This window comes from Myiozetetes cayanensis, unplaced genomic scaffold (assembly GCF_022539395.1).
Source record: "Myiozetetes cayanensis isolate MyiCay16 unplaced genomic scaffold, myiCay2020 scf3, whole genome shotgun sequence".
Lineage (NCBI taxonomy): Eukaryota > Metazoa > Chordata > Aves > Passeriformes > Tyrannidae > Myiozetetes > Myiozetetes cayanensis.
Window position 1 is genome coordinate 37,976,196 of NW_026087521.1, and position 24,264 is coordinate 38,000,459.

The window sequence follows — 24,264 nt, forward strand, 5'->3', positions numbered from 1 at the left end:
AATATTGTAAAAATCCTTAGAACTTGGTTCTAATATGCATCTCTGACCACGTGTGCAGCCGGCTCTGCATGATCCCGACCCTGAGCTGGGTTCACATGAACTGGCTCTGCTAATTCTGGAGTTGGGAGCCTTAGGGTATCACCCGGCTGGCATCTGCAGCAGTGCTGCTCAGTTACTCATTCTGCCACCCAGTCAACACAGTGGCTCTGTGCTGCACCTGTGGGATGCTGGACCTCAAGTCAGCCTGGGACTCTGTGCTCTGTGCTCTGCTCCATCCTGCAGAGCATTGCCTGTCCCTCCTTGACACAGTAATGCACAGAAGGGCTTTTAGGCAGTTTAGTTCAGTTTGGTTCTCTTTTTTTTTTAGTTTTAATATTGTGTGAGTTGTAGAACAAAACTTGTGATGATGAATAATGATCTGCAGAAGATGCAGGCTATCGTTTAGATTGTGGCTATCTATGTTCTTGTCTGCTTCAATAGACTACCTTGGGGCAGGAAGGGTAGGAAAATATTTGCCATACAATTGTGAGGGAAAATGAACTATGGAGTCAGAAGAGAGGATTTTATAGATCTATTCAGTACATGAGGGCCTCAATGGCACCACCAGCTCTGTCTGTCCCTGCCCACACTCCTGGGGCTCCCCCCACACTGCGCACCCCATGTAAGCCCCTGGGGCCTTGAGCCCCTGCTCCAGAGATGCCATGGCATGGCCAGTCTCCAGCTCCCCACAGCTCTGCCCATCCTGTCCTTGTCCCCAGGGCAGTGACCAATGCTGGGCCTAGGCTGTCCCGGTGGCCTCCCCTGCCCCCCTCCCTAGCCCACTGGGTGCCCAGGCAGCAGCAGCTCTGCTCCTTTGCCTGGAGATGTAGGGCATTGTGCTAGGAAGAATTACTGGGTTAAAAACTGAGAATGCCAGACATGAGCTGTCAAGAAAAATGAAGATATTCCTAAGAAACTAAGCATATGGCTACTAGGTCTGTAATACATTTCATTTCACCTTCATGGAATTACCCCTTCTCCCTCTGAGACAGGCAGGGACTGGGTTAGTGTTACACAGGGGAGCTCACATCTATGTAACTGCCAGAATATTCTCAGTTGCAATATGCCGACCTGCAGCTTCGCAGATGAAATTGATTATTTTTGCTGTCAGCCCTCTCCTGCTCTATTAAAATTCAATTTTATGGGGTAACAATCTCTATGGACTTGTTTCGTTATTTGTTTCCAAGACGTGATGGAAGCATATATGTGCTTCTAGCAAATGCTGAAACCTAAGAAAAATAGCTTATAAATTAGCATCAGCATGCTATAGTATAGTAAAATGCTTACTTTTTTGTTACAATGTAATATGCGACCATTTGTAACAGTTTTAAAGCCCAGCTACATACTCACCTTTTAAGCACATTCTGTGTGCCAAACCTTTTAGTTCCTCTGTATTAAAGTTCGAGTGAGCCTTTTTTCTTTTTATTTTTAGGACCACTAAAAGCCCCAGCAGTAAATGAAGCCCAAGGTGAGCAAAGACCTGCAAGTTCCCAAGTGTTACCACTTCCCATTACCATCAAGATGTGCAGTTAGAGTGCTGTGAAATCTCTTTAAGTGGTGACACTTTTGAGAACAGGGGCTGAAAGAGTCTCAAACTTTGCAGTAATTCAAGGGACCTCTGTCTCATCAAGCTGTAGGAATCATCGATGCTATTTTAACTGTGTTACCTCAGGATAAAGGGAGATAATACAGCCATTACACTGAAAATGTCTTAGCATCTAGAGATTTTTTTTTAGAAAAGAGTTGTGAAAGAGAGTCAAATCATTCACTTCTTTCTGGAATTATCTGCATTGCCCATGTTTTTTGATGTTTCTGATCAGGTATGGTTTTTGACTTTCATCTACAAGCTCAGAAAAGCAGACTTGGAATAGTGCATCTGTAGATTTCCATCCTCTCCTAACCCAGATTTTTTGCACAGTAGATTAGAGATGCGTAACAGGGCTGTCAGCTTTAATGTGACAGCTCAGTTCTCCTGCATTTATTCCAAAAACAGTGCATTGGTTCATTTCCTACAGCTCCTAGACTTGATCATCCCAGCTATGCACCTTCTATACACTTTGATGTCTTTAGTGATTCCCAAGTACACAATCTAAACATACAGCTTTCTGAACCCTGGGTTTGGGTGTTTTTTTTAAAAGAATTAAAATATCATCATGCAGCATGATGTCTAGCACTGTGTATTGTATATAGTAGGGATGCATGTCTGAGTGTGCAGTTCAGATTAGCCATTTTCATCCAAACCTTCTGAATGTTTGATATATTTTACTTTATTGTTTTAAAGACTGATTGTGAGGATTATTTCTTCATTTAGTGGCTTCACTATTCTGGCAATCATTACATGAAATCCAACCCTAAAACTGTGTCCATTTTCCCCCCACCATATTACTGCGTCAGTAAAAGAGGTTGCTGCTTCTTATGTATCCTTGCTTAGTCACAGTCAGAAAACTGTTGGTGTTACTACTCTTTCCCATTAAAGCACAGCCTAATTTATATTGGCTCCCATGCTTAGAGTACTTGCCTGTGTGCAACAGTTATTCATCATAAATTCAGAAAAACCTAAATAAGATGATAATTCACGCAACACTTTCCATCACAATTTTGAAAGCTTATAATGAATGCTGTCGGCTTATTTTATCTGTCCTTGATTCCAATAATATAATAAATCTAAAATGCCCGCATGGCATCTTTAAGTATTTCAATCAGCTAATTAGTTGTTTTCTACAAAAACCAAAACCAAACCAAACCAAACAACAAACAAAAACCAAACACCAAAACCCCCAAACAAAAAACAAAACAAAAACTAAACAAAGAAAACAAACCCAAAACCAAACAAACAGAACAACCAAAACCCCAAACACAGAGAAATAAAACATCTCCCATGAAGAGCAAATGGTCACCCCTGAAGTGATCAGGCAGTTGGACTAGATGATGGTTGTAGGTCCCTTCAAACTAAGCTCTCCCTTCCCCTCCCCTCTCAATATCTGAAACTTTCTGGTTTTAATACTTAATTTCCCTTTCTATTACTTTTGATAAAAGTTTCCCTTCTTTATATTTTTTCCAAGTTTATATATGTGCTTATTTCATCAGCATTATATTTTACTAATTTTATGGGGAACGCTCCCTGGATGCAATTTTATATAGAGATTTGGGATTCAATTATAGTGTGGGAAACTACATGTAGAAAAGGCTCCCTTCAAAAATGAAACGGCAACAATTTCACACTTCAAAGGCATTGCCAGCTTCCAGTGGTCAGATGGAAAGTTTGTTCTCCCTAGGAAAGTGAGGGGAAAATAACACAAATGTATTATTTTTCTGATGTTTCCTATCAAACATTGTCATTAGGACTCTTTTAAGACTAGCAACCTCCTGGAGTGTTTCCAAGTGAGCAAGAGGCTATGTAACAAAAGAACAGACTTCCTTGGGCATAGACATCCTGTTCCATACTAATAGTCCTGCAAAACACCTATCATTTGCAGACCAGTAGACAATATTATGGCTTCCTATCCCATCAAAAGGAGCTTGCCTCCCAACAGGTTGCTTGCTTTATGATATCTAAAATTGTCTGGCATGATATACAGTGGTATTTGGTAAATAGTGAAGTATGGTATAAATAGAGCATCTGACTTTCCTCTCGTCACAACAATGTAAATCAAGATGACCACCACTGGAATTCAGAAATGCATTGCTATAAAACTGGTTTAAGAGCACTGTCAGGCTCTCTCGTCTGTGATCCTCAGAATCAAACTGCCTAACATAGCCACTGTGACTATTCCTCTTCACTAGCTGTGCAGAGAAGAGCCTGACCATGCTCCATAGCAAGGCAAATCACGTCACCCACTGCTCTCTTATAGTAGTAGCACCGACTGACATGTGGCAGCACAGTACATGGTCGCACAGCTGAGTGGCTGCTGTCCCCAGTCGTCCCGGCTGACAGATGCTGCCACCTCTGAGTAAAGACACTCGATCCCTTCATGAATCCTGAACCGCCATGGTTTTCAGCTCAGGACACTGAAGATTCATGTTATCATAGACTAGAAGGCTGAATTCTGCAGTGGTTCAGGACTGGACTCACTGTGAGATCTGATGGCTCTGCCTTCCAGGATAGCCACCCCTTTCAAGAGGGTGAGGCAGACAGTTGGGACCAAAAGCAGGATTAGTCACTCAGGTTTCATTCATATCCATACAACTGTCAGAGTCCTGAAATACTATCTCTTCTAAACATATTCATTCTTGTAGGGCTAGGTAGGGTACTTTTGACTTATCACTTATTTTTGTACTAAGACAGTTCAATACTTTAAGTTTTGGCCTGCCATGAGAATAAATACTTAGCTTTAATCACTATATTTACTTGCAAAGTTAAACGTTGTTTGCTCGCACTTCTAGTTGTGGTAGTGGTAATAGCTTAATAGCATAATACAGTAATAGCATAATAGCATAATACAAAACTACTACTAAGACATGTATGCTAAATGTTTTTCATTTTACCGTCACATTTCACAGTTTAGTAGAAGATAGAATCTAAAATAGCTGCACAGCCATCTCTAATACTGAACAGTGTGTACAGGTGTGTATTTCTTTGTCTCGGCCAAAGGTGGGTTTTTTTCCTGATGATTTGTTAAAGAAGATAAAATTCATGATGCAGAATAGAGAATCCTAAGAATCTATGCTACTTACTTCCCAGCTTGGCTGTCTTTTGGCTTACCTGAAAATTAAAAGGTATCCAGACCTTGTGCCCCTTTTCACACTGATTAATGTAAAGTAAAAGTAATGCAAGAAAATCTCTGTATCCGTGGCACCGGTGAATTGTTTTCCTCTTGTGGTAACAGAACCTAAAATAATCTTCTAGTGTGTGTGGTGTTTAACCAATATTATAGACCTGTCTCTATTGCATGCCTAGTAAGTAGAACTAGATAAAACTCTTTGGTCAATACAAAAAGCACTTCACACATCAGTTATGGACCATTCAATGCAATTACATAGAAGAGCATTTTCTGCCATTGATCAACAATAATTCCTGACATTTACAAGGCATCTTTAATCAGAGAGATAAAATTGCTCAGCAACGATAATAAATTCCCAGAGTACTCCCCTGAATTAGAGGAAAAAGTATTTGATTTACAAATGAGCAAAGTAAATCACAGAGGCGTAAAATAATTGTTCAAGGTCAGATAGTGAATTTTCTGGTAGAGGCCAGAAAAACATCTATCCTTGCAGCCTTTTAGATTTGTGGAAAAGAGGGGTAAACTTTGTTACTGTAGCAGATTGTTGGGTTTGTATCTGCCATTTGCTTACTCTGTACTGATGTTAACTTGTCTGCAAGGACAACCCAAGACAGTGAAGAACTGTGTTTCCATGTAATTGTATTACAGATTAGGAGAGGGCAAGGAATGCTTGAAGTATGGAAAACTTTTTAAACTTCTGAACCACTGCTAGCTTTTGAATGAAGAGCTCTAGTGCAGAGACACCTTGGCACATTCCTGTTTTCTAGTTCTGCTGTTCCTTGGTGGTAAAAGGGACACTTGGTTCTAAAGAAGGATATAATAGGCTGCAGATGAACTATATACGCAGACAAGGCCTCAGTTTTATGGCAAAAATTTTGTGTACAGATGTATCATCTGGGAAGAGAACTTGTTTTGAAATGTGTAGACCTGTGAAGAACAGGCTATAAATACCCAGACAGATATCAGAGTGTGTGTTTACAATGCAGTTCGGAGCCATGGGATGAAGCATACGTTTTTCAGATTCACAAGAAAAACTAATCTACATAGTAAATATACTATAAAGATTTTTGGTTATTTTATCACCCTTTTATTATAAATAGGAGTGATGAGCTGTCGTGATTGATAGGATGTCTATTTCTGGGATTTGCAGGGGCTTGAAAACCCTCTTCCTCATGCAAATCAAATTGCAAATCATATCTAAGCCCTAGTACGTTTAATAATATAGACAGTTAAAAAAAGATCCTCTCCTGTATACTCTGTGTCTTGTTCTGCTCTTTTAGCACTTCATTCCTTATGGTTTCAAATAAGTGCTTTGAGACCTGTTTCACACCCCCAGTTTCTAAATCCTATGTCATTCTTCTTCTTGGCAATTTTGAATTTAAATATATTGCAAAAAAAGATATTTATGGTTTAACATTTTAATAATGCTGCAGTCAGATTTTATTAGTGCTTCTCTGTTACATTTTGCATGAGATAGGAAAGAGTAATGAAGAGAGTATCACTGTGAGGTTTTAGGCTTATGAGCTTAACGTATTATGATACAAGAAAATGTATTATCTAAAGGTCCATTTCTCACAAAGGTGAATGGGAGCACCATAGATATAGCAATGCAAAGCAGCAGTCAAAACAGCGATAACATTCTGCTAGTGCAAAACCATTTTTGATAAAAATGTAATTTATTAAAAAAAATAATTTGAAATAAAGAGCTTTAGGATTCCTAATCTTGGTTGTATGTGCATTACACAGCCTGTAAGAACAGAAATGACCAGCTAAACAGAACCAAACCTATTTTATAATTTGCCCCCTGAATCTGCAGCAGAGACTCGGCCATCTGGACAGTGTTGTGTGTGTTGGGATGTAAGAAACCACCAGTTTGGGTAGGAACGTGCCTCAGTTAGGTCCAAATGGCTGGAAGGAATCGCTTCCAGGCATCCTCAGGACTGTTGGAGGGTTTCAAACATTTCTGCATCCGAGAGCAGAAACCTTATTAAAACCTTCTGGATTTCTTCCCATGCTGTCTTTGCTACATAGCAGGCATGAAGATAATTCCCAAAGAAGAATGGACAGACATTGCTTAGCCTGGAACCAAATCTACAGTGAATGCACATGGGAGCTCTCCTTTCGCTTACATTCCAACTTGTAATGAACTTAATTAAGCTCATTGTCTCCCCAAAAGTAAACTGTACTAAATATTGATTCCAGGAGTACCGAGACTGGTATCTCCAAATATATGGGGTGTGTACATACATATATCCATACACCATATCCATTATACACACGTACACATACACAAACACATACATGTACACACGCATGCATACACACATATACACACATATACATATATACATACATACACACACATGCACACACACATGTACACACACAAGCATACATACACAGACACACACATACAGACACACATATATACATACATACACATATATGCACACACACGTGTGCGCGCACACCCCCAAACCCCCATATACATATATACACACATGTGTGCACACACACATGCACACACAAATGCACGCACACACATACACAGATACACGCACACACACACATGCACACGCAGACACAGACATATACACACGCACACAGACACACACACGCACATGCACACACACGCGCACACACACACAGACACACACACAGACACACACACAGACACGGGCACACGCACACACAGACACACGCACACACACACATGCACACACAGACAGACACACACACAGACACACACACACACACACACACACACGCACACACACACACACACAGAGACACACGCACGCACACACACACATGCACACACACAAACACAGACACACAGACACACACACGCGCGCACACACACACAGACACACGCACACACAGACACGCACACACACACGCACACAGACACGCACACACACAGACACAGACACACACGCACACACACAAACACAGACACACAGACACGCGCGCACACGCGCGCGCACACACACAGACACACGCACACACACACGCACACGCACACACGCACACCACGCACACGCAGCACACACACGCACGCACACAGCACACGCACGCACACAGACACACACAGACACGCACACACGCACACACACGCACACGCACACACACACACACGCGCGCACGCACACGCACACACACACGCACACACACAGACACGCACACACACACGCACGCACACACACGCACACACACGCACACACACACACACACACACACACACACACACACACACACACACACACACACACACACACACACACACACACACACACACACACACACACACACACACACACAGAGACACACGCACGCACACACACACATGCACACACACAGACACACACACACACACACACACACACACACACACACACACACACACGCACACACACACACGCACACACACACACGCACACACACACACACGCACACAGACACACGCACACACACACACACACACACACACACACAGACACACGCACACACACACACACACACACACACACACACACACACACACGCACACACACACACACACACACACGCACACACACACACAGACACACACGCACACACACACACACACACACGCACACACACACACAGACACACACGCACACAGACACACACACACACACACAGACACACACGCACACACACACACAGACACACGCACACAGACACGCACACACTCCCTCCCCACTCCCACCCGCGTGTTCCTCTCTCCACTCCCGCGGTCCGCGCGTGGCACGGGGGGTGCGCGGGGGCGCGGCGGGCGCGCGCACAGTACCCGGCATGCAGCGCGCGCGGGGCTGGCAGGAAGATGGCGGCGCCGCTGGAGGAGTACGAGAAGGAGGCGGGCTGCGTCTCCATCCTGCACCCGGAGGTGGGAGCGACCCGCCGGCCGGGCCGCGGGCGCGGGAGGGGGGCTCGGGGCGCGGCCGGGGCGGCGCCCCGCCGCGGGGGGCAGCGGGGCGAGGCAGGCAGGCGGGCGGGCGGGCGGGGTGAGCGCGGGGCGGAGGTGCGCTGCCGTCCCACGCCGCCGGCCTGGGGTGAGCGGCGGCGGCCGGGGTGGGCAGGGCAGGGCCGGGCGAGGGTGCGGGTGTCGGGGAGCGGGGCAGCGTCCGCCGCGGGCCCTCCCGTGCGCCCTCCCCGGCGGTCCCGCCCGCTCCGGGTCGGGGGCGAGGCGGCGGCGGGGGCAGAGCCGCCCCGGGAGAAGCCGTGTCGGCCCCGGAGCAGCAACTCTCGGTGCCCGGCCCGGCCCCGCCGCCCGGGGGGAGGCGGTTCGGAGGTGGAGGAATAAATGTTTCCCCTTGTTTTTGGCTGTCGCTCGCCCGCGGGTCGGGCCTGGCCCCATCCAGCCCATCTCGTAGGTCGTGGCTTTATTTTGAGAGCAGACAGTCTGTCTTGGCCAATGTGTGGGCCTGACGGTGCGAGAATGGTTACAGGTAACACGTAGAGGTCGTTCCGTGACCTTTTTTTTACCCTTCTGTTATGCCACCCACCTTTGACAGCAGCGTGCGTGCATTCTTGAGCAATAGTATGATTGTTTTCAAATGTATTTTAAATAGTTCAGAAAAGCTCTTACGTCTGGACTTGTCATCTGATACATTAAGGACTGTAAGAATTGATTTTTCAGCCTACAAAACAGATAAGTGCATATGCCAGGCTCCAGTTTTTGCTAAGCAGATGGTACTTTTTTTCCTTAAACAGCATCCTAAAAGACACTTTTAGTTTATTTGGTGACTGAAGAGGCTGTATAGGCCTCTGTATGTGGTTGTGTATCCTACCCACTCTACCTCTCTAAATTGTGCTTGTGACTTTAGAATAGACCCGTCTGTTCTGAAGGTTAAGTCGCAAGCAATAAGCCCCAAATAAGTGTCTTGTTTTTTTTTTTTTTTTTGGGGTGGGGGGATTTATTTTAAGTGATGTGTGTAGACTGTTGCTCCATGTTTCTTCAGACTAAATTGAGAAATACCCTTGTTAGTCGTGTCTGATGTTTCTCAGAAGTTACACAAATTTTCAGTAAAGGATCCAGATTGTGCAATATTGATGTTCTTTGAAAGAAACTGCTCTTTATTTGCACAAACTTTACATGGGCAGTCTAAAACAATGAAATGGAATAAAAAGCATCTACAGACTCTCAGAAAACCATTGTGTTTTAAAGATTGAAGAATAGCATTTGTTAAATTAACTTTGAGTAATTACTATATAGCAAAATATAATATCTCAAATTAAATTGGTGATTTTAACTAGTGAATCTGGTAGAATTTTATAGTGTTCCTTTGATGTATAAAGTTGAATGTGTGTACTAAAAACGGGGAAGGAAGTTAATACATACTGTGTGCTGTAACATCAACCTGAGTCTTCTAATATGCAATAAATATCACTTGTCTAACTAGTTTGGAGGGAGTTTTATTTGTTTTTTTCAGAAGTGCTGAGTCTCTGACTAGACCTTATTCACAGGGTAGTGTTTACATGGATTTCAGTGGGCGTTTCCTTATTCCTTAAAATCTGTTTGGGCAGATAAGCTTTAAAAGAGGAGGATGTTTTTCATGGTGGTGGTGAGACAGACTGGCTTTTAACAGACACTCCAGAAATGCTCTTTTAAAAACTTAAGGAGTCTGTGCCATAGCAGAGTATTATTGTCACAGACCTGCCTGCTGAACAATGAAGTGCATCTCTGTTCAGTCACTTTTGAAGGTCAGGGGCCTTAATACCTGGTGATTTTCCATTTTTTAAGAAAATATCACTATGTCCTTATGCAAGTAGTGATACTGGAGCATATAATCACAACATTTTTATAAATTTAAAACTAATTTTTTTTAGGACTGTCAAAATCTCCACCAGTTTTTTTATGTTTCATGCTACTGTTGTCTATGTTGTATATATTTTCCAGGTATCTTTTTTAGGTATTTTTTCTATGCCTTTTTCTTTTATGAGACTTGCTTCTTACTCTCGTGTTGACTTACTGTGCTGAGTAATTTGGATTACTTTCAAAATTTTTGAGTGTAGATCCCACTCTTTTCTTCCACTTGTAAGATTGTTGCAAGATTAGTAGTGGAACAACAAAGCTGTATGAGGATAATTTTAGTGGTGAAGTGTAACAAATAACATTGACTGCTCATATTGCAGTAATATTTGATCTTATAGTATATGATATGGAGAACTTCTGGCTAGCTGATATATCTAGGATATAGTTGTTAGAAAGAATTATTCCTGGATGTCATTGTTCCTAGAAGTCTTAGAGGAAGTAGTCTACTAGACTCAGATTTTTTCATTAGTGATTTGGAAGTTATGTCAAAATTAACATTAACAAAACCTGCAGATGAACAAGACAGGTGCTAAGCAGAGAGGGCAGAACTGTACAAAACCATCTAGAATTCACGTGAAGTTATGCTAGTAAAGCAAGGTGCACCTTAGTGCAGCTGTATTCAAAATAATACATCGAAGATAGGGAACATAGGCATGGGATTCTATCCCAAAATCTATTGGCTGGTGGGATACAAATATGAACAATTAGTCCCGGTATAACACTGGTTAAAAATATGTAGGAACAAGGAGATGACTTTTGTGTTTGGTAATGCTAAAGATGAAGTTTTGTCTTTAAAAGTCATTGTTACATGATCAGGAGTATGGGAAAGAGTTAAAAATAATAATGCCTTATGGTAAAAGGCTTGCAAAAAACCCTGTTCACATTGTTCGAATTAGTGAGAAGCATCTTTTTTCCCCCATCTGAATCTTTTTCTACTGAGATCCAGTGCTGTATTCAGTTTATACTTAATGACTAGAAAGTGAAGTTGAATGGGATCAAATTGAAAGCCACAATTGGTAAATGCTGAGGGTGAGTAATCATTATAACAAAGAAAGGAGGGCAGTGGTAGATTATCCAGCTCTTGATGTTTTCATCAAAAGCTGGATTATGTTTCTTGAGTTTGGATGTCTTTCTAGGGACCAAATGCAAGTTTTTGAATTCCACAAATGGATAATTGAGCAATGTTTCAAATATGTCAATGTAGAGGAGTGGAGACGGTGTTGGAGTGACTCTAATTCTGTGATTGATGTACCACCTTTTTCATATGAAATTTCATACATGATTTCTTCTGCAGGATTGTTAAGTGCATGGATGACCGAAAGGAGCCCTGTGGGTGTTGGTCTCATCATGGACCCGGCATTGGTCGCCCTGCAGTGTGATATGGTAGCTCCATTGTGAGACATGCAAAGCACCCTAGGATGGCACAGTAACACTGCACTAAGTAGTCCCTGTTGGTTTGTTTCCTTCTCCCAGTGTTCACGTTTCTGGTGACAGAATGGCAAGTCTGCTTTCTTTTATACAGTGTAGCCTTAGTAGGGGAATTCTACTCATGCTGTTTGTGCTTGTTATCCTTTGACTAAACTATTTTAGTAGGCCAATGGGCCGGGCCTTCTGACTTTAAATTCCTTGGGCCTTCTAAACAAGAATGACTTCCTGACTGTGCTGTGGTAGGTGATGAAAGGCTTAGATGTTTTATTCTGAAATCCAAGGGGCAGGAAAGGGGGAAATCTTTAGAAAATAGGTTTTGGTTTTGTATTGCTTCTTTGTGTTTGGAAAATGTTCTAGATGTGTGACCTAATATGGGCTGAACTGCCAGAGGTGTTTCAGCTGTTGAGGGCTGCTTCCCTTCCTAAATGGTGAGAAACTGGGTAGGAAGATCTGTTTTGTCACTGCAATGTAGTGCTTTCACCACTGTCAGGTTGTGTGGGATGTATTTAAGAAAGATTGAAGTTATTGGTTATTACAGATCTCTTTTGGCATTAGAAAAGTTTTGGCTGAGAACAGTCTTCCTACGAAGTTGGAAGAAAATTTCAAGAGTTATGGGCTCTGTCTGACAGGATTTTTCCAGATGGAAGCCTTCATTTTTATCTTTGTTTTTCTCCCTGTGGTTCAATTTGTAACTACCTAGGAAGCATGATATCTCCTTATATTCCTTGTTGGCGGTTTGAAGAAAAAAGATAAACCTATTGTAGATAGCTTTGACTCTAATTTCTTCTGTTTAAAATGTCAGTGAAAGGCCTGACTTTACAGTCCAACTCTATTCCCTGTGGAGTTCCATAGATGTTGGAGCTGCACTGAAGTGCAGATTGTTCTTAATTGTAATGTACAGGTACAGAAGTTACTTTGTCATTTAGTCAGGATCACTCCAGGGACTAGTCTTACATTTGTGAGCTCATTCAAAGATCAGGTATCATTTATTATATTACTTGAAAAGGAAAATGGGACTGTGAAGTCTCAGACAAATTAGCATGCTTAATATTGAAGGTTGATCCTTACTTTGTGTATCATGGGTAGTTTCAAAGGTTGAGGGCGGAGAGGACTGCAGATTTAATCCAACCTTATATTGCAGGTGCTGAGGGTTTTTTTAAAATATTTTTTACCAGAATACTACTTAAAAGTAAAAAAGAAAATAAACAAAATCTTACAGTAATAGATTATATTGTATAGCTGGGAAAGTTGCTCCATAATTTAATTAGTTTGTTTAAGACTTAAACCTGTTTCTAGTTTGAATTTAATTTGTTTCTTTTCATTACATCTTGAGAGATAGCTATCCAAATATATGTCTATCTGTATTTATGTAATATGCTGATGATTATCAGATCCCTACACTGCTGTTATGTTCTGCAGTCCTGCTGACCCGTTTGAGTCTCTCATATTCTTTCAGTGTTTTCATGGCTTTGCTCTCTGGCAGTAGCTGTTGCAGGACTGAGCTTGAGAACAGAGCACTGTTGTGGCAGTCACACAGTTGCTGTAGTAAAGCACCTTCTGGATGCTCCATCCCTAGAAGTGTTTCAAGGCCAGGCTGGCCTGAAGCTTCTCCCCATGGCAGGAGGGAGGTTCCCTTCCAACCCAAGCCATTCTCTGATTCCTCATACGTATATTTGTACCGGTCTTGGTGGGAACTGCATAACACTGGAAACTTGTGCCCAGGTAATGACCCACCTCCAAGTCTTTTCTGTCCTTTCGAGATAATTTCTGGGATTGGCCTTCATTTTTAGATAGGACTTGGCTCTCATTTATTAAAAAAAAGAACCAGTCTGGCCTTTCCCAGCCTTCCCCAAGTTGTATCAGAACACTGATACACAACACTGTATCAGAAACACAGTATTACTTCTTTCCCTTCCTCTCCCTCTCCTTCCCCCACCCCCACGGTATAACTTACCTCTAGGCGTTGTTTACTTCTGGGTTGCAGGCAATGATGAAATATGGTGGGGTTAAGGTACAAAATCTGAAGAATGCTTAGTGTCCTCTCAGTAGTGTTACCATATTAACACTTCTCGGAGGTTTTAAAAATGGGAGCTACTGAAAAGACCAAGAGGGTCTTTTTGACCAGCATAGGTCAAAAAACTAGGACATAACTAGGACAGTATGTATGGCAGTCACAAAACAAACCATAAGCATAAAACTTGTTCACCTCTAGTTTTAGTACATGTGAGACAGACCAATTAACTTTCTTTATATTCTAATTTCTTCATTAAAATATCAGACAATACTAAATCAAACACTTTGGATGTTAACTGTGCTTGACCATTTTATAAACTGAAAGTGCCAGGTTTAATTTCCTGTGAAGCCACTGTATTAGTCTTCTACATTACTAGTATTTGCTTATTTTTCTGTTCTGTATCAAAACCTAGGAAAGCCAGCAACAGCTTAAAATGGTAATAATTTATAACCCATGTCATCTTCTATCCAGATGACTGGAGTTTCTTTTGGCTTAGTGAAAAGCCATTCATTCACATGTTCAGTTCATTCAAATATTCACATCTTTTGGATTATATGGTTGACCTAAACAACCTGTATTTTAAAGAAGTTTAATATTTGTTGTTCTTTTAGAAAGCACTTTGTTGTGGCAGCAGGATATGATTTAAATTTTTTGTCTAGACTGTTTTTGTTCTGCACTTACTGAACATTTCCAAATTTGTGGGCTTGTTTTTATTACACTTCTAACGTTCTTATTTTGTAATCTCGACAACCTTTGTTAATTTCTTTTGTTGCTAGGATGATGCTTGCCTTCTGGTGATAGGGATGTATTGTATTCTTTTGCTAGTGTTTCAGTTTTTGATATTTTTCTACTTTGTCATGGTAATTGTCAATGCTTCTCCTGCTGTTTTTACAAGATTTTTTTTTTTTACAGGTGTTCTCACTTACCTTGTAAACTGTGAAGTTTTTCACCACTCTGAGCTTTTTCTCAGTGGTAAAATTATGGCTTCTTGGGCATCTAGTAAAACACTTAAAATAGATTTCAGCTATTTACAGGGGGTTTTTTTACATATTTTGATTTGGGCAGTAATTGATTTTTAACTTTCTGAGACAGGCCCTCTTAAAGCATTAGTGATAAATGTCTGGTTTGACCCAAATTTATGTTGGTTCAGTTTGCCTTAACTTGTTAAGCACAAGCTTTATTTCTTTTAGATTTCACAGAAGATTAGTCTTTCAACAGCATTTGTTTCACTGTGTTTGCCTGTTTGCTCAGGAAAGTAATGAGACTTTATAAATGTGGAAGAGGGTTTAGGAAATTAAGGAGGAAAATGTTTATTTGCTGTTTGCTTGAAACGTGAACAATATTGCCATTGGTACTGACATATTTAGGTAGTAGCAGCCTCAGTAATTGGTATTTCAGCATGCGCACTGTTCTCTGTGACTTTTCAAAGACAGTATAAGAAAGATTTGATTTTCATGGCATCCTTGTAGTTGAGAGAAAACTGGGCTGTGTTACAAATGAGACTGTAGAGTAAAGCAGAAAGCTTTTTCTGAATCAGAGGGAGCGTGGCTGAATCGAAGCCTCGGGTCTGTCATGCCCAGTATTTGATGTAACATTGGGCAACAATTTGTCTTGTGCAATTTTGAAATCCAGTGATTTCTTCCTACGTTTGTAGGATGCCCTGAGATCTGTAGAAGAGTTTCCTTGATTGGAGCTTTAAGAGGGGAGGTACCAAAAATGAGGGTAGTGGGAATGCTGTGGTCAGAGGTTGGGAAGCTGCTCAAGATTAGGGGAAGATGACTAAAGGAGGAAGCACAGTAGTAAGAGAGAGAGGACATCAGTGTGCTTTGAAAACACTTGTATTTGTTGGCTCTGAGGGATGTGATTTTTATGATTGGGTTTAAGCTGGTCTAAAACCCTGATGGAACCCAGACACAGCACCAGCCCCTTCCTGCAACTGTGTGACCAGGAGGTGAATTGGGGGGGTACTTGCTTTGTGAGTCTGTGACCTGATCTAACTGGAACCATTACTGTGCTGTTGAGAGAACTAGTAAGAGGTAACGGAGGAGGTACAACTGGGACCATGAGTGTGACCACCTGCCTAATGGCAGGTCAGTTTTAGCTTGTCTTAAGCTGACTGAAACCTACCTTTAAATGCTTCCAGCTATACTCATCTGCCAGTGATGCTTGTCTGGTCCCAGGATGAGCCAATTCAGGGAAGTAAATCAGTAGAAAATGCATCCAGTAAAAAACTCCTGTGAATAACTTTTTGCCAGTTCACTAAAACTACTCATGGTAGAATCAAGTGCACTACAATACTAACAGAAGGTAGATGGTGAGCTGGCAGGACTGGTTTGGAAGTCGAGGAGTTGGATAGAATGGGACTGTTCTTAATTGTCAGACTGTGGATTTACTAAGCCATCTCATTTTCTGCAGAAGACTAACTATTAGCATGTCTAGAAGCACCTTTCATGCATTTCCTAGTTGAGGTGGGTAAACCAGCCAGTGTTTATTGTAAGTGGTAATGGGAATTTGCTTTGCTGGCTGTTGATTTGAAGCCCAATTTGCTGCTTCAAGGTTGTGGGAATGGTGAATTGAAATTTTTTATAAGTATTGTGCACAACTTGTAGTAACTTTTTTTCTATGTCTGCCAAGTAGAAAAGAGCATCCATAGCTAGGCTGACTGCTCGTTTTGTCATGTGCACTTACCAGTACTCAAATTCTTGATTTAATCTTTCTACTGTTGTGATGCTAGTAGGTTTGAAAATTGAATGAAAAGTCTTGATTTTTTGAAAAAGAATATTCAGAATATCCTTTCTGTGAATTTTAAAAAGAGGACTGTTTTTCCTCCAAGTAGCTGAGTATCAGAATTGAGCTAGATACATACTTGGATGCATTTTTTAAGTTTAGCACTTTAAAGAGTGAAATATGAAATTAGTTTTACATTAATCTCAAGACTGACTACTAAAGCTAAGTCTCTCTGGGATTTTTTTTTTTTATTTTATTTTTTTATGTTGAGTGATCTGCAAACTCATATACTGCGAGACCTAGGCTTTGTAAATCACTTAGAAAAAGAATTTAATTTGGAAACTTTCACTTGGAAAAAGTTTAATTTCTGCTGAAATCCTGAGAACGCAATGCAACATTCCTTTAAAAGAAAGCCAAAACCATGCATGTGTTAATGTGAGTTGCTGACTGAATGAAAGCTTTAAAGTGAGCTTTAAACCATAGTATTTTAACCTTTAGAAATGCTAGTAAACACAGCTGTTTTAAATAGCACTTGCTGGTGATGCTGTGTATGCAAATACAAGGCTTTCCAAGAAGTCTGTTGGTGAAGCTGAGGCTTCCTAGAGTATAACAGTGTTCAATTTAGGAGCATCTGTAAGGAAATGACTACAAAGTGGTTGGTTGTTTGTGGATAGTTGTTTCGAAGAAACAAAACTTACTCATTACCAGCTGTGCTTTAAATCACATGAGCTCTGACCTCTGCATACAGTGGTTGGATTAAGGGCTCTGGTTGAGCATCTCTAACTCGTTATGTAAAAAATTAAATCTATGTTGGAGAGTAGGATTATGCTCTCTGTGTGATGGCTGACTTGCTTGTGGGTGGAACATTGTGTCAGCAAAAGGAACCACTTTACGCGTTCCTTTTTGCTGCTTTTTAAAGAAGGCATTGTCAATTTCAGTTGTAGTTTGCTTTGAAAAAAAGTCTGAGTATTAGGTGCAGATTTTTTCCCATATATTTTTTCTATAATTAGCTTCTCCAGGGATTTTCATAATAGCATCTTTTGGCATGTCAAGAAACCATGAAAATAGACCAAAAGTTTGGGAGGTAAACCAAACAGACTTCACAAGATGCAGCAAAATGGTAAATGTAATGGAAAGCAGTGACAGAGTTACCATTGAATGTAAGTTTATTTTGTCACTTCATACTCATTTTGTGTAATTCAGTGCTGTGATGGAGGCAGGGAGGATCCTAGCGGAAATGATATGGGCCAAAGTAAGGCAAGTCGGGTGGTATATATTTGCGAGCCAAACACTGAACTTTAAAAACAAACAAACAAAAGGCATGATTTGAGCAGTTAAAAGAAAAAGCAGTATTGCATGCTTTTTTTCCTCATGGAGAATGTAATGTGGTTTAGGTGGAAGTTTTCTAGCATGTATTAGCTAAACTGAAGGTGTAAATGAATCATCCCGTTTCAGACAATCTGAACAGCTCAGAGCTGCTGAACGCTCTGGCTCCTCAAATGGATGAACCTGCATAGCCCTACAGAATTCTTTCTTTGCCTAGAACTTCATGTGAGTATGAGAAGGATCAGACTGCTCCCACCTGATGACAGCTAGTTGGATTAGCTGTTAGAGCAGTAAATGTAGGGAGAAAACAGTTTCCAGAGAAGGAAAAGCTATTCTTCTTATGCCTGTAAAGAATTAAGTGGGATTCTCTCCAAAATAAGGACGTGATAATTTTCGCCTCTGTTTCTGTGACTTTCTGTGTTGCAGATTAGGTGAAGGGGTAGGGGCAGGAAAGTGATAATGAACTTTAGAAGAGGATCTTTCATTAAAAATGTTAAAATACCAACAGTATCTCTCTTTTCTTTACGATTAATTGATTTGAGCATTTTTCTATTAATGCTAGTTCATTAATGACTAGTCTGTATGTGTATTTGAATGAACGTGGGTGTTTTTAATATGTAAATAACTATATATAAATTTATCTGTATAGATTCTTACACCCTTTTAAAAGTAGGAGGAGAATGGGGAGAGCAAACTAAAAAACATTCTATTGTAGTAAATGATGAACAGGGAAATTGAACACCCAAATATGGGGGAATGAATTCTTTAATACTAACCTCCAGTAGTCCCTGCTAAATGTAACACACATACATGAGGATTATTTCATTATTTCGCTGTCATGAAATAGTTGCAGTCACTTCCAATTTTATTATGATTCTTTTGACTGCAGCCAGATATTAGTGTAGTCATCAATTAAAAAAGAAATTACTTTGTTTCTATTAAGAAACAGAGGCAATAGTGTGCAATATTTTATAGAAAGTAATGCTTTTATTGCCAAGTTTTTATTTTAAAACTTCATAGTATTTTCTCTTTAAGTCTCAATTATCTTGGTCACCATTCAGAATTTAGGTGTCTGATTTTAATCATGGTATCGCTTCCTTGCAGTGATATTGCATAATGTTAAAGGAAAAGCAGTCCTGGCCATCTGTTAATGCTACCAGAGCCATGTGTAGCAGCTGTAAGCAGCAGTTTTTTCCTCCCTTCCTTATGTCCAAGCAGGCATATTGACCTATTCATATCCTCCTGCTATATATAATTGTGAATTATAAAATTGCTATCTCAGAATAATTCAGTCTTGGTCATCTTGTTCTTTAATGCATTAAATTTCTTAGTTTTTTCTGAGAATACTATTTTCAGAATTTTCCTTAAGCTTATTTAATTTAGGCTTTTTTTTAATTAGAAAAGATTAAAAGCTTTGAGTATTATGGGGAAATGAGCATAACTTTACTTGTGCATTTGGTTATGAGGAGGATTGATTGGGAATGCTGGTATTAGCACAGCTTCAAAAATTAACACTTATTTTTCCCCCCCTCCCCTGCACTTTGTCTTTTTCCCTTTGGAGTTAAATTTCATATTTCGCTTTATCTTCTCTTTCTGCATCTTATTGGTCCTGTTTTGCAGAGGAAGTTCCCTTTTCTTCCCTGTGTTGTTTCTTTTTTCCAAAACACCTTTTTTTTTTTTTTTCTCTTTAAAACATTTTTCTCTTTTGAGGTTCTTTTTTTTTCTACACTGCATTACTTGTGCATCTGTGCAAACAGTCTGCACATTTTGTGACTAATGAGTGATGACAAACTAGTCACAGATGCATAAGAGTGAATGGGGCACTGTCAAAGGATAGTCACTGAAGTGGGAAGCTCATCTACAAGTGACCCTTGGTGGTAATTGGAGAACCAAAATTGATTCTTATAAATAAGCAAAATCTGTCTTTCTTGCAACCTTCAAAGCCAACCAGCTCTAGCAGTCTAAGTAGAATAATTATCTTCAGCCTGGCTTCCTTGAATATATAAAAGCTGGAGTATATTCTTCCATGATTACTTAGTCAAATTAACAATTAGCAGCTGCCAAAATGTTCCTGCTACCTTTTGTTTACTTGCTTTCCCTCTGTCAGTGGCTCTGGAGCCTGTGTTTTCACAAGCGAAACAAATTCAACTTGCTGTCCTAGTAAAAGATTCAGTTTTTTCTGTTCCTGGTTGATCCCCCCTGCTCCCTCCCTGTAATGAATTGAGTGGGCGGGCAGAGTGTGACCACAGCTCCGAGTACCAAGGCTGGCTTGAGTCAGGCAGCAGGAGCAGGAGCCAAGAGCAGTGGGGGGAGAGTGGGCAGAGAAATGACCTTTCTGTTCTGGTAATGGTAAACCGCTAATTTGGCTCAAGTCATGCTTGGACATGGCTCCTTGAAACAGAATGAAATAAGCAGAGATTTAGTGTTTGCAACCTGCCTATTGTAAATCAGTCAAATCAGGCTCCGCTCTGCTACCTTCTGCTGAGTTTTCTTGACTTTCAGCTGGGGAAGAGCCATTGTCACTAAAGATCAAAATAGTGAAGAACAAATGTGTTTGGGTTTCAATTAGTTTTTCATCCTTCAGTTAGCTGTTAGTGTTTTTTAGCAGTGGATGATCATTGAAAATTTAAGTTTTCCTGGAATAAATATTTTCATCATAAAAGGAAAAATATTTTAACGCTTGTGAGTATTGTTGAAGCCATTTGTGAATGTGGTTTATATTCTAGGCTCAAAATATTATGTTGTTACTTTATTATCAATCTGTCATATCATATGTTTAAAGAAAGTCAGTAGTTCCAAGAATTTTAAGTATTTTCCAAAAATTTTTGTGAGGGCATATGAATTTAGAGGAAGTTCATTCTTTTAAGTGAGAACTTAAAAGCCTAAAATCATTATTTTTCACTGTTTTATGCTTATTTCTGTTCCTTTAATTGTGAGGGACAGGTAGTCTAGGTTAGTGTAAGATAACATACACCTTTCTCTTCTGTCCAGCGGTTGTAAGAAGTAATCTCTATTTTTGTCTGGTTTAATTTTCTATTAAACTCCAGAAAGAGCTGCTGTCTGAATGTCGTACTTGTGATTTCTTTCTAGCGTAGCTGCAGATTCAGAATGACTGACGTAGGGCAAACTCACTCCTGGTGTTCCACTGCTGCAGTTGGTCGTGCTGGGGCTGAGCAGGCTGTGATGCCCGGGCGCTCAGCTCTGTTCAGGCAGCCTGCTGCCGGCTCAGGGGTGTGCCTGCGTGTGCTTTGGCAGCACTGATGGTTGCGCCTGCGTTGAAACCATTATATTTGGTAGCAAGGCATATAAAAAGAGGCTGTGTTTAACGTCCTCAGCTTTTTAAATGGCCCTCTTTTAAATTGCTGTGCTAAACGTTTAAAAGTAGAGAACTTACCAAAGAATGTGTTAGAAAGATTAAATATTTCCTAGTTCTTTAGCTTTGGTGTGGTTTTGTTCTAAGCCATGTCTTTTACATGGCCTATAATGTGCAAACATTTGGAATTTTGGTGTCTATACAGGTTGTATTAAGTAATTGAATTGACATCCTTGCATATTTAGGCTTAGCTTTTTCACTTTTAAATATTGGCTTGTCTTACTGATTAGTCCTTCTTGCAAACTTAGTGGTTTAAATATACTGTTATAGTCCTAGAGACAAATTAATTACTTTCCCTAATGGCATTTGAAAATCTCCTCTCCTTTCTCATAACGTTTGTAACAATGTAGTGTAGTTAAATGAAACGATTATGATACTCTTCTGATTCTTTCTTTCAAATATCTGCAGAGCCACAGGGCAAAGCTTGACTACTGGCTGGGCAGATACAAAGAAGAGTTTACGTTTACTCTATTCTCATTTGAACAACAGATGCTTCAGAAAACATTTATTTGTCTCTAGTTTAGTATTAGAAAATATGGGTTTCAATTGTAGGATTTTTTTACTTTGTTTTTGTTTACTTTGTAAAAAACAAAGTACTTTTTTACTTTGTTTAAAAGGGCGTAGTTTGGACTTCTTGTGAGTTTTAGGAATGTGCTTTTGGGTTTCAGTGCTGTTCATTGAATAACTAAGAGCTTTGCACTTAGTTGAAAGTGATATAAGGCATAAGGTTGTACTAGTTTGGTTGAAGTAATTTGAAGTCTGATTATTTCCATTTTTTCCATTAGTGGGTATATATAGCCATTGTAAAAGCAAAGATGGCTAATTCTGGTGGTTGAGTTCTGTTGACTAAGTATATCACAAGTCATGACATTTGGGAAGTTTATAAGTGTTGAATGCAATAGTTTTGGTTTCCTACAGAGTTAATGTTTAATCAAACTACTGGGCTTTCTAAGCAGAGACATAAATAACCAAAGTGTTCTGAGAATTGCCTAAGACTGATACGGACTGTGAAATCAGAAACTCGAGGTTCAAGGAGAGAATTTGCTAGCTGTGTTTGGTGGACACAGAGATAACACCCTGAGCAGATAGCTGGTTTGCATTTGCTCGTTGTAGGTCTTCTAATGGTCTCCTACTTGAGGCTATCAGTTGATTTCCTGTTTCTGGTAACTTGCCCAGTTAAAAAGGTGAAAACCTGTATTACATTCTCTTAATTGTTAGTATTTGATTATTTCTTTCTAAATAATTCTATCTAGAATAACTAGAAGAAACTATTCTTCTGCATTTATAGTACTGTGCCCTAGCCCTGCATAGGATTTGCAGGTCCTAGCTGCTGCCTTGCTTCTTTCATTTTTCCCTTGTCAGCCAGGCGTAGTGTGTAACTGCATTATTTGCACTGCCTTGATCCAAATCACCTGTCACCGGGTGAATCAAGTATTACTGTGATTCACAAAATCCAGGTTCTCTTGTCTCTTGATTCCTGGCAGCTTTTTGACTTAATAACCCCGAAGTTACTCTACAAATCAGTCATCAACCAGGCACTTCTAATGCCAGGTAAGAGTTAAAGCCAGTGCAATGGCACTTACAGGAGCCAGCATGCTACTAAGAACTGACATAGTTGCTTAGATAATACTGAGTGATAAATTTTGAGTCTAAGATGGGGAATCTGTGTCCAGGCTGCAGAGAACTGACTGTATTAAGTGAGAATTCAGATTCTGTATGCTTTCTTGTGATTTGTCCTAAAAGATTTACTTCTGAAATGAGCGGAGTTGGCATCTTCTTTTGAGGCACATCTGAAGTCATCCTTTTTTCCACAGTTCACATTATGGCATAGAAGAACTTTGTGGTATGATGTTGGAGGATGGGATGTTCATACACATTTCAGGGTTTTAGGAATTGTTTCAACTATTCTTAAATGTAAAATATGAACTCAACTCTCTTAGTATATCATGAAACAGGCTTCACTTTGTTGTGATCTTTATGTTAAACAAATGGATTGTAGCTGCTCATGTATGTCTGGGGGAAAGGAGAACTGCTTTTTGCTTAGTCATGTTTTGTCATGCCTCACCTGCCATCGTGTCAATTCTAGCTTTTTTATCACTTCAGCTATTTTGCATTAATGTATACTGAAACTTTCAAATTTTGTTAAAAGGAGTATTTCAGAGACACTATCAGTACAAAAAGAAATTAAAAATCATATATTTTGTCAAGTTAAGGGTACTGTCATTAGCTTTACATCATTAGAAAAGTAGTAGATATGCTGCAGGAGGAGGTAAGGAGTATAATCTCTCACTTTTTTGAATTTACATGATTAACAGTTAAAATGTAAGGTTTTGTTGTATTCCTGTAAATATTTTTATGAAAACATTAGTATCATAAGGCTGTGATTTCATGATCACTGTAGGCTGACATAAATTTACACTGCCTGGAAATGTTGTCTTCACTGGCTAGTACAGGCTTAAGGGAACAGAAACCTGATTTGCATGCTTGAAGTGGTCAGAAAAATGCAGTTTAAGAAAAATAGTGTTCTCTGGTACAGTAATACTTGACTGAAAAATAGCCCAATTTTCTCAGTTTGCTTTTAGTAATTATTAGATAAGATGAGAGACTTTTCCTCCTCCCAGTAGTTGTGGAAGGCTTAAAAATACATCAGATTACTGTCTCCTCATCAAGATGCTCCAAGACAGTGAATTTTTTTTTTGTTCTGGGCTCTGCCTGCTTATCCTTTGGCTTTTCATAGTCTGAGGATTACAATTGGATATCTAAAATCCTGCTGCAGTTGTGTGGTGTAATAATAGGT

General features: G+C 40.1%; 1 protein-coding gene across 2 annotated transcripts in view; it reads left to right on the forward strand.

The window, feature by feature from the left end:
• The first annotated feature begins 8,542 nt into the window (after window positions 1-8,542).
• ZDHHC17 (zinc finger DHHC-type palmitoyltransferase 17) overlaps window positions 8,543-24,264 on the forward strand; it is a 70,636-nt gene continuing 54,914 nt past the window's right edge. Inside the window, exon 1 of one of the 2 annotated variants that reach the window (XM_050324455.1) lies at window positions 8,543-8,670. In XM_050324455.1, the coding sequence (XP_050180412.1) occupies window positions 8,608-8,670 (63 nt within the window). In that variant the 5' untranslated portion in view covers window positions 8,543-8,607. Of the gene's footprint in view, window positions 8,671-12,079; window positions 12,098-24,264 lie in introns of those variants that run through there. The other variant, XM_050324456.1, reaches the window with a different exon arrangement.